Source organism: Cornus florida, unplaced genomic scaffold (genome assembly GCF_030987335.1).
Source record: "Cornus florida cultivar Cherokee Brave unplaced genomic scaffold, ASM3098733v1 CherokeeBrave_3.0.0_Hap2_Chr01, whole genome shotgun sequence".
Taxonomy (NCBI): Eukaryota; Viridiplantae; Streptophyta; class Magnoliopsida; order Cornales; family Cornaceae; genus Cornus; species Cornus florida.
The window spans coordinates 122,098,843-122,110,234 of record NW_026775571.1 but is presented as its reverse complement, the minus strand read 5'-3'; the positions used below and the strand labels follow the sequence as shown (position 1 = coordinate 122,110,234).

Sequence of the window (11,392 nt, the reverse complement as noted above, 5' to 3'; positions counted from 1 at the left end):
ATAGTACGACGAAAGTTGTAAGCTGTGTTCCGGGAGGGGGGGATGGAGTTATTGTCTATCGTTGGCCTTTATGGTAGAATCAGTTGGGGGACCTAAGAGGCGGTGGTTTACCCTGCGGCTAATGTCAGCGGTTCGAGTCCGTTTCGATCTATGATTTATCATTCATGGACATTGATGAGATCCTTCCATTTAGAGAATTAATTTTTGTAAGAATCTGAATTAATTTGGTGTTTTAGAATAGTTTAATCGAAGTATGGTTATTAAAATAACTGCTCGAATTGTATGAGATGAACATCAAGTTGGAATTAGATTAGATTTTAAGTTGGGTTTAAGTTGTTCCTTTGCTGACTACTATGGATAACATTTCTATTATGTCCAATTTTGCAATAATTTTTTATTTATTTATTTTTGTGTTTTAGAGTAGTTTAATATAAACTAGTTGAATATTCATTAAATTTTATGGGTAACACAAATTATTACTCTATTATTTTTTCATTAAGGTAACCCAAATTAACCGCTAGAATTGTATTAGTAGAGGGATAAAGATTGCCTTAGGTTGCATAAATAGGGCTCTCCTTCTATGTTGATATGGATCAACAATAACATGACATGTGTAAAAAAATAAAAAAAATAAAAAAACTGGTATCATTAGGATGTTTTCACATGTCATCCAAAAAAATTTTCCCTCACGCGTGTGTGAGACCTGATAGCGGGCTCTTCATTTCTTTAACTTACGATTCCTTCTCTCTTCCCACCAAATTTCCATTGATACCCACCATCTCTCTAATTCTAAAACCCTAATATTAATCATTTCTTTTGCCAACCGACTTCCACCACCTCCACTGCTTGTCACTCTCTCCATTCTCAAACCATAATCTTTTACATCCAATTTTTAGAGATGATTTAAGCCGCCAATTAACAAATACGCATAACTCTAATAGCATCCAAAATTTTAAGATTTATCACCCCATGTTGCAATATGTTGCAATTTGTAGCCAAATTGATTTTCTTAAACTTCATTAATAATAGGAGTTTTACAATTGTGATTAATTTACTAATGTTTGAGCCAGTTGTTTAGCTTTTTTTGCAATATGAACGAGTTGGAATAGAAAATATCAAAAGTATCAGCAAAAAGATCTAAACAATTTTTATTAATTATTTTAAATTTTTTTTAAATATGTCATATTTTTATTGATCACATCACAAGAACATTCCTAATTATGCAGCAAAGGCAGGCATTGTTCTAGTAGAGTTATTAGAGTTAACATCCGGTTGCTGACTACTGTGGATAACTACTGTGGATAACATTTCTATTATGTCCCTTCCACCCATTCTCAGCAAGTGTCTGCTGTATTGGAGAAAAGAGGGCAAGCCAATCCTTTCTCACCCCCTTCAATTTTTCTTTCAAAATCTAGGTTGTTAAAGGTACTGGAGGCAGATGAGGTCATTGCTATTTTCCTATTCCCATTCCTTTTCCCTTTGGGAGTCTTCTTATTGTGCTCCGAGAAACCGAAAGTTCATCATGATGAGCAATACTACCAAATTTCTATTACCCATGATCAGCAACAATCTAATTCTAACCCCCCCGCCATTAGCAATATCAGCAGCTACCTCAAGTAACTACTACCATAATAAAACCTCTTCCCCTCATCACCCAGGGCCAGTAGTACCATCAACATTGCAACTAAATGACAAGCCTTTGCTCATGAAGAGAAGAGAAGCAATTTTTAATATTATTGGTCTCGGCATCGTCCTCGTTGATGTTCTTTTACACCCACAACCTGTAGCAGCAGCAGAAGCCACCGTGTCGTCGTCGTGTGAGCTAACGGTGGCGCCTTCTGGCCTCGCATTTTGCGATAAGGTTGTGGGATCTGGCCCAGAGGCTGTCAAAGGGCAACTGATTAAGGTAATCTACCGTAGTTAATTGGAGTACTATGTTATTTTGGGAGGGAAGGATCAGTCTATCTGGTGTTTTATTTATTTTTATTTTTATTTTTTTCTGCCATTCACAGCTCAAAGGCCTCGGCTTGGTAAGTAGTAGTGTTTGATGCCGGGTGCCACCAATGTTGTTTATCTACATAGATTTTTGAAGGCGGTGTCATTGTCAGCCTATTGGTTGAAAAGTCTATACTGTTTATATAGCTTAAAGAGTAATTTTATCATACATCACCAAGGCGCTCTTACTGGACATCGAATAATATATATATTATGATAGTTGTTACTAACAGTTAACATTGTATTGTGTCTAATTTTGTGAATGGATAAATGCCTACTGCAAAGGCACATTATATAGGGAAATTGGAAAATGGGAAGGTCTTTGATAGCAGCTACAACCGCGGCAAGCCTCTTATATTTCGTGTTGGTGTTGGTGAGGTAATTCTCTTACACCTTCCAGCAACTGATCATTCAATTCCCATGTTTGGGGCAAGTTTTAATTGAACGGTGTTAGCTAGTTCCATATTTTTATTTTTCTCTCTGCATATATAGTAAACTGATAAATACTGCTGGAATGGGGAAGCTTTGAAGCAGATTGCTAGTTGCAATTTCTCAATTAAACTAGACAGAAAAGTAGCATTTTTCTTCTTTAATTTTTGTATATATGTATCAATGACATTTATACAACTTAAGACTTCATCATCTTAACTTTCACCTACTCTTCTCAAGGCAGTAGGTCAAGTGGATTTACAAAAGATTATTAATAACTGATTATAGAAAAAGTAATTGCTGATAAACTATGAAAAACTGTTTAGTTGAAGTACTAAAAAAGTAAATATTTGTTCCCGTACATAATTACTTGACTGATTAATTGAAATGGAATAGCTTACTTCAAAGTGTGTTTTGATCTTGACAGAATGAATTATACACTTTTCTTCTCAGGTTATCATGCATTTGTCAATCTAGCTACAAGCTACAAGCTACAATGATCTAAATTTTCTAACCTTTAATAATATGATAATTTAGTAGTACCTCAATTGATTTTGAGAAATTTATATTTTTCCTCCTTTTGAAGACAAATACTATTATTTTATATATAAAAAGGTAAACATCTACATTGCCCAAATCCTTTATAGTACTTAATTTGAAATTTGTGAGTAATTAATGGTTTACATGAACAATAACAGCACCACTACTACATGCATCCACAACCAAAAAGGTGTGTGTAAATTAGATTCACATCACCTGAAGTTTTATATCATCATACATGATGGTAGGAATGAACATAATTACACTTTACTCCCCTCTCCTGAGGTTCCAAGTGTGTTTACCACAATTTCCCTCCCCTGGCATTAAGTTGCCTCTTGAATGAAATTTATTTTATGGGCCACTATCAATATGTAATGGAAGTTCTTTGTTTTTTTCTAATTTGTGCTTCTCATGTCTATTGTTTGTTCACATTATCTTCTTTTCTCAAAATTTACTGAATAGAGCTCCAATCATAAAAGCTTCAGAATGATATCAAACCCTCATTTCTGAACTAATTTGATAGCCTCTAATGTTTAAGGATTCAACTAATTATAATATGCTCATAATTTGATAGCCCCATATCTTGTAATTTGACAGGCCATATCTGAACTAACTCAAGCCCACTGCAAGGAGAATTTTCCCTTTTGTTTCAAATTTCTATACAGAAAACACATCACATAATGCAAATATACTATAAACTTTATACCTAAATTGACATTGTCAGTCACTGTTTATTTGATCACTTAGTTACCTACCATATCAAAAGCCCACAAAATTACATCCCAAATATTGTAACTGTAACTACTTAGTTACGTCCTACCACATAATTACATCCAAAAAAGATTGTAACTACTTAATTACATCCTAACATTATAGCCTACATAACTAATAATAATAATAAATAAATAAATTAAAAAAAGAAAGAAAGAAAAATCCAATGCTGGCATCATTTGGAACAAATTGAAGAATGAATGGAAGAATGTTGAAGTACCTGACTGAAGATGGATAATATTAAATTTGGCTCCTACTTTTTGTGTAGGAAAAACTCTGCAAACTGAGAACTACGAAAGTGACAACCATAACATGTTAGATATGTAAAAAAAATGAGACTTTCTACAAAAATAACTACCATTTTAACATCTTACATTGTTACCACCAGTATGCTGAGAAGTTGATGGGGGCATTTCCCCTCCCTTTCCTATTAACTAGTTACATAGTTGCAGCACCTTTCAAAAAAAAAAAAGTTACATAGTTGCAGCTGTTACGTAAAACAAAATGGACAGTATCATGTTACAACCCTTACATCGGTTCCATAGCTGCTGCCTATTCACGAACCTCTTCCTGCTCCTCTTCCTCCTAAACCTCTTCTTGCTCCTCTTCCTGAACCACTATCCTGTTGTGCCCCTTACCAGGGGCGGAGCCAGGATTCTATGGTTGGGGGGCTGAACTTACAATTAATACAAGACTATTTTAAGCCAAATATATATATATATATATATATATTATCGATTATATTCATACAAAAATTTATCAAACCAACCGTCAGCCAATTTGTGAAAAAAAAAAAAAAAAAAAAAAATGGCCCATATCTAGTAAAAAATTACATAAATATGTACAAAAATTAATCAAAAAGACCAAATAATTATCTTTGAGACAATAAAATTCGCATATTATCAATTGGTAGCTTGACTAGGGTTCAAGTCTAGGTGGAGACATGTGTGTGAGTACCAATTAAGAAAAAAAATTTATTGGTAGCTTGACCATCGTATAACCAATTAACCTGAAATTAATCAATCAATTAGTTATTTAAAGAAGCGGTGTTTTTTTTTTTTTTTTTTTTTGGTTTATATCAAACTTCCTTAACAAACAAACAAAAAATAGACACTAAGACAATTAAGGAAAAATTTTAAAAACGTTCAATCCTAAAGTAAAGTGAATATATTATCTATTATTGCAATTGGGCTTAGTTTAATATAATATTGAAAGGTTTAAGGAAAAAAAAAAAAGTATAAGAAAGTAGTGTATTTTTAATAGAAAGTTAGAAACCATTTATAGTTAGAAAATATTCTGAGGGGGCCAAGTATGCATTTATCCATATTATGTTTCATTTTAGGCAGTACTAATAAAAGTTAATAAAAATTCTGGGGGAGCTATAGCCCCTACTGGCCTACCCCTGCCTCCGCCCCCGTCCCATACCCTTGCATATGCTACATTAGTCAATGCATGATATAGTTGAATGTAAAAGGCTCTTGTAAGCCACAAATTCTCATTAGCCATACTCCTAATTTATATTACAGACTGAATATTATATAAGTGGAAAGTAAATCAAATCACTGATCTTATGCCTCTAATAGGCACATGATATCATATAAAATCAAATTAAGATCAGATCAAATCCAATCCCTAAAGATACTCCCAATACAGATCAAATCCCTATATTTTCTCCCAATACTCCCCCTCAAGTTGGAGCGAAGATATCAACTAAGCCTAGCTTGCCAGTACCAAAGTGAAGAGCAGATTGTCCTACTAACTTTGTGAACATATAGGCAAGTTGATTAGTAGAAGAAACGAAGGAAGTATTAATAACTCCACATCGCACTTTCTCCCTGAGAAAGTGAATATCAACCTCAATATGCTTTGTCCTCTCATGAAGAACTGAGTCAGATGCGAGCATAATAGTAGACCAGTTATCATAGAAGAGAGTTAATGAACTAAATACAGGGAATCTTAGCTCAGTCAATAGGGAATGAAGCTAGAGGATATCACAAGTGCCCTGAGCCATGGCACGGTACTCTACCTTTGCAGAAGAACGAGACACAACGCTTTGTTTATTACTTTTCCAAGAAATTAAATTGCACCTGTGAAAAGTACAAAAACCTGAAGTAGAGCGACGGTTAGTTAAAGATCCAGCATAATCAGCATCAGTGTAGCACGAGATAAGAGGCTTTGGTGTGGATTTGTAAAATAGATTAAGTCTTGGGCAGGACTTGAGGTACCGAAAAATTCGATATACTGCATCTAAGTGTGAGGTCCGAGGAGCATGCATGAACTGACTCATAACACTAACCGCAAATGTGAGATCAGGTCTAGTGTTTGTTAGATAAATTAAGCGGCCAACAAGGCGCTGATAAGCAGACGGATCTGGAAGGTGGTCTCTAGACTCGGTATGAAGCCGATGCGTCGAATCTATAGGAGAGGAAGCAGGATGACACCCAAGCATACCAGTGTCTTGTAGGAGGTCTAATGCATACTTTCGCTAAGAGAGCGAAATGCCATGCCTAAAGCATGCAACCTCAATACCAAGAAAAAATCAAAGAGGACCTAAGTCTTTAACCTCAAAAGCCTGCCTAAGGTCTGTTTTTACCTTGTCAATGAAAGATGCATCATTTCATGTGATGATTATGTCGTCAACATGTACTAAAATAATGGCACAACGATTTTTTGGACTACAACGGAAGAAGCATGTGTGATCTGAGTGACATCAAGTGAAACCCATAGAAATAACTACATCACTGAATCGGTGAAACCATGCCCAAGGTGACTGCTTCAGTCCATATAAGGATTTTAAAAGGTGACACTTTCCTAGAATACTCCCCCTGATGCCGAAAATCAGGAGGAGGATCCATATAAATTTCCTCTGACAAATACCCATAAAGAAAGGCATTCTTCACATCTAACTGGTGAAGAGGCCAAGAGTAGCAAGCCGCTAAGGAAATAAGAAGGTGAACAGTAGTCAGCTTGGCGACCGGAGCAAAAGTGGCATTAAAGTCCTTCTCCGGAGTTTGTGTAAAGCCCTTCAGGTACAGTTCGAGGGATGGAAATAGCCGAGGTGGTAGCAAGGTAGGCTCGGTAATTGTGTGAAAGTCCTTGATAAAAAACAAACTGGGCAATAAGATGATTAGTCAAACAAGTCATTTTACCTTTGCGGAGAGCAATAGGCAAATAAGAATCAGAAGTAGGCGATGCATGATCTACAATAGAAGTAGGTAAGGTAGGATCTGAAGTAGAATTAGGAATAACAAGGTAGGATCTGAAGTAGAATTAGGAATAGCAGCGTTAGGATTACCTGTACCACAAAGGGACAGTGGCAGGGTAGCATGAGGGGGATCTCGTGGGCGACGAGTGTATACGTGAAGCTCGAGCTGACCCACAGGAGGAGATGTTGAGGATATAACTGGTGCAGGCCGAGCCAGGGGTGAGAAAGTCACTGATGGAGTAGAAGAAGACGGAACCTGCAAAAAAGATGTGCCGAAGAAGGGAACATCTTCGAAAAAAGTGACATCAAGAGAATGATATATCCGACGAGTATTAAGGTCATAACAACGGTTCCTTTCGACATAGTCGAATAACCCAGAAAAACACAACGAATAGCTTTATCATCAAGCTTTGTACGTGTAGGACGTCGGTCTTGAACAAAACATGTACATCCAAAAACACGAGGAGTAATAGGGAAAAGGGTGTTGTCTAGTTGCAAAATATGTAATGGAACCTTACCCTTTAAAAGTTTGACTAGGGGTTCGATTAATCAAAAAAGCTGCATTGAGAATTGCCATATTCTAATAAGATTGAGGAATCTGCATACCACGTAAAAGACACCAAACAACACTCATGAGATGGCGGTTTTTATGTTCCGCCACTCCATTCTGTTCTGGTGTATAAGGGCATGTCAACTGATGAAGAATCCCCAATTGATTAAGATGAGACCGAAAATCATTAGAGATATATTCCCTCCCATTATCTGACCGGATGGTTTTAACAATAATATTAAACTGGGTTTTAATGATTTGTAAGAAAGAAATAAATGTAGACAATACTTCAGAACATGACTTAAGTAAATAAACCCAAGTATAATGAGAGTAATCATCAATAAACGTCACATAATATTTATGACCAGAGTAAGAAGTAAAAGGGGAAGGTCCCCATACATCAGAATGAATAAGATAAAATAGACAAGGACTACGACGCATGTGCGAAATATAAGAGGTGCGTGTGTTTAGAAAGCTCACACACAACGCACCGAAACTGATGGGTTCTACAAGCTATTCGTAATGCAGGAAACAAAAATAACAAATGCTGAAAATTAACATGTCCTAGACGAGCATGCCATAAATCAAGAGTTTGGGTCGTAAAAGAATGCCTTCTATAGTCGGGTAATACGGAAGCATGTGCAAGAATTGGAGATGTCCCAAAGATGTACGACCCGTCTCTCTCATACCCCTGCCAAAAATCCTCTTCGTAGCTAGGTCCTGAAAAACACAATGATCAGGAAAGAAAGTCACTGAGTAGGTTAAGGAACGAGTTAAGCGGCTAACATATAATAATTTAAGGGAAAGGTTAGGCGTATGAAGAACAGACTGTAAAGACAAATTAGGAGATAAAGGGACAATACTTTTACAAATGATCGGTGTAAAAGAATCATCAGTAAGGTGTACCTGCCCGAAGGATGCTTCCATATCCGAAAAATATCGAGACTCACCAGTCATGTGATTGGAAGCACCAGAATTTATAACCAAGTTGGAGGAATAATACCAGACTGAGAGGCATGGAATGCAAATGGGGTACCTAAGTGAGCTGCAATTGATGTAGCTGAAGGGATGGTACCTAAGTGAGCTGCAGCAGATGTAGCTGAAGGGAGAGATGCCTGTGATAAATGATCCCGGATAATAGACCCAATTTGTGTATGCAACTGATGCATATCGATACATCCAGGCGGAGGAGCAGTTGGCTCATGGGCACCAAAGGACTCGACAATAGCAGTAGTAGAAGAAGTTGTAATGCTGCTAGATCTGAGGTGCGGGTAGAGCTGGAAACACCTATCCTTGGCATGACCAGTTTTTCCAGTGTGCAACTCCCCCATCCACGGTTACTACCACGGCCATAGTTACGAGTACCAGATGGTATAGAAGAAGCGAGTAATGCTATCTGATCAGTGTCAGGTGCAAGAAGTGTAGCAGGAGCCATCGAAGGTGTAACCAGACGTCGACAATCATCCGCATCAATAATAGCAAAAGCCTCAAAAAGAGAGGATAGAGGTGTCGTATTCGGAATTTGAGCACGAAGGGCCTCAAATCCTGGATGGAGTCCCATAAGAAACTGATAAATCTGATGGCGCTTGTGTCTAGCCTTAATAATCCTGTAGTCTTTGCTGAGATATCACCAAGGGACTTGTAGTGAGTAAGTTACTCCCAACGTGACTAAAGGAAGGCAAAGTAATCTGCAACTGACAGCTTCAAATCGTCTTGGGTAGCTCGTGAGATATCTCGATGCAACTCATAGATCCGAGCTTCATTAAAAGCATGAGCATAAGTCTTAGTGAGAGCGGTCCATTAGGTGTGACAGTTTCATGATACATAAACATATTTTAAATACACTGCTCCATAGAATTGAATAACCACCTAAGAATGGTACAATTATCAATGTCTTATTGTGTAAACGTGGGTTCAGCAGGTGCTGGTTTTTTAATAGTGCCCAATAAATATCCAGTTTTACCCCAACTCCCTAAATAAAGTCTCACTGATCTCGACGGAGGCGGAATTTTTTTTCCATTTAATAAAACTGTAGTAATCCTTTGGGCTTGGGAACCATGCCCATAGGATGTGTTATCCTTAGTTTGAACGTATTCCATTTCTTAGATTGTGATGATATAGAATCAAGTCGCAAATTCTTACCGAATTGCTGATTGTAAATACTGCTGTCTGCAAGTCACAAGGGCTGGAGAAGTCTTCTAAATGAGCAGCTCTGTCTGCAACAATGAAACTCGGCCGGACAATTCGTCAACAACATGTACTGACCTTGCGGAAGTCGACAGAGAATAAAAAGAGGCTGGACGATTCGTCAACAACACATAACAACCGAGCCGGTCATTGGTTTAGAGAGAGACCCCTCTTCCACATGAAGCGATGGAGGGAAGAGGAAATACCCCCGAAGGGGTTTGGTTTGCTTGGGTGTGGTTTAGTGGTTGGGTGACTAAAAAATTTAAAGAACACAAAAAGAGGAGAGGATGAACCAAGAGAAGATGAAGTAGAGATCAAGCAGTAGAGTGTGTGTCGTGTTCTTGGCTCTGATACCAAGTTGAATGTAAAAGGCTCTTGTAAGCCACAAATTCTCATTAGTCATACTCCTAATTTATATTACAGACTGAATATTATATAAGTGGAATGTAAATCAAATCACTGATCCTATGCCTCTAATAGGCACATGATGAAAATAATATTATATAAAATCAAATTAAGATCAGATCAAATCCAATCCCTAAAGATACTCCCAATATAGATCAAATCCCTATATTTTCTCCCAATAGATATTTTCCAAGGTTTCTGGTTCATCAATTTCCCTTCCCTTTGCCCTCTTAAGTCTTCCAGCCCCCCTAATAAGTTCTGGAAGCAGCACTGGGTTCCCATTCTTCACTCACTTACTCTCATGATGAATAGGATACAGCATATTGCTATAGACTCTTAGATCATATCCTTTGAGAAATAGCTGTCATATAACCTTGCAATGTCAAGTTTGTTGTGCACAATACATGCAACTGGATGATTGCATTGAATTCCATATATCTTCCACGCTCTAAAACAGGAAGTTTTGTGCTCCAAATTGACAACATATTGCATTCTGAACTCCATTATATCTCATATTCATGTCCCCCAGTCCAAATAAGTGCGCAATTTTCAGCTTTTGTGATTACCCTATTCAACCTCTTCCTGACTTTAGGGTAAGACAATACTCTCCAAAGCTTCTCCATTATGAAATCTATTTTGTATCCTAAGCGTTAGTTTGACTTCGTTTGTATTCAAGAAACTCGGAACATGTTGGAGCTTATACTAATCAAGGAATTGAATGACTCCACAATAATGTTTATCACTGTCACATTTTACCATTGGATCAAATTGATGCTTGCACCAAGTTTCCAAAGGATGTTTGACCAACCAATTATATGCTTCCTTTGAATGGAGTTCAATTTCTCTCAAGAATAAATTAGCTAAAGCTTGCAGCACACCTTTCTGACCATCACTGGTGAATGTCCAAGTACATGATTCAACACTGTTACCAATCATATCATGCAGGTTACACAAAGATTTTAGGCCAAGAATTTTTGCTTATGTATTTGTTGCAACAACAGCTATAGGGCTTGTTGCACTTAACAGAACATTCCTATACAGACCTTTTAAATGACACCCATCCAACCCTATGTATGGTCCGCAACCAATTTTAAACCCTTCTTGAATCACTGCAAATGAAATAAATATGCTCTTTAACATATTGGCATGATCTTGTTCCTTCTCATCTTAACCACTCTCAGGATTAGTTCGTAGTATCTCATTTTCATATTAAGGCAACTCTGTCCATGAATTCCTTCATTTGCCTCTTGTGCTCTCCTCCTAACCCTATAATGAATCATCCTTGGCACATCTACCCTAATCTCTCGATT

At 37.2% G+C, this 11,392-nt stretch overlaps 1 protein-coding gene across 4 annotated transcripts in view; it reads left to right on the top strand.

Annotated features, from left to right (window-relative positions):
- The first annotated feature begins 1,271 nt into the window (after window positions 1-1,271).
- LOC132268891 (peptidyl-prolyl cis-trans isomerase FKBP13, chloroplastic-like) overlaps window positions 1,272-11,392 on the top strand; it is a 51,609-nt gene continuing 41,488 nt past the window's right edge. Inside the window, exons 1-3 of one of the 4 annotated variants that reach the window (XM_059769811.1) lie at window positions 1,272-1,906; window positions 2,013-2,030; window positions 2,281-2,373. In XM_059769811.1, the coding sequence (XP_059625794.1) occupies window positions 1,439-1,906; window positions 2,013-2,030; window positions 2,281-2,373 (579 nt within the window). In that variant the 5' untranslated portion in view covers window positions 1,272-1,438. The remainder of the gene's footprint in view (window positions 1,907-2,012; window positions 2,031-2,280; window positions 2,374-11,392) is intronic. The other 3 variants (XM_059769794.1, XM_059769819.1, XM_059769803.1) reach the window with 3 other exon arrangements.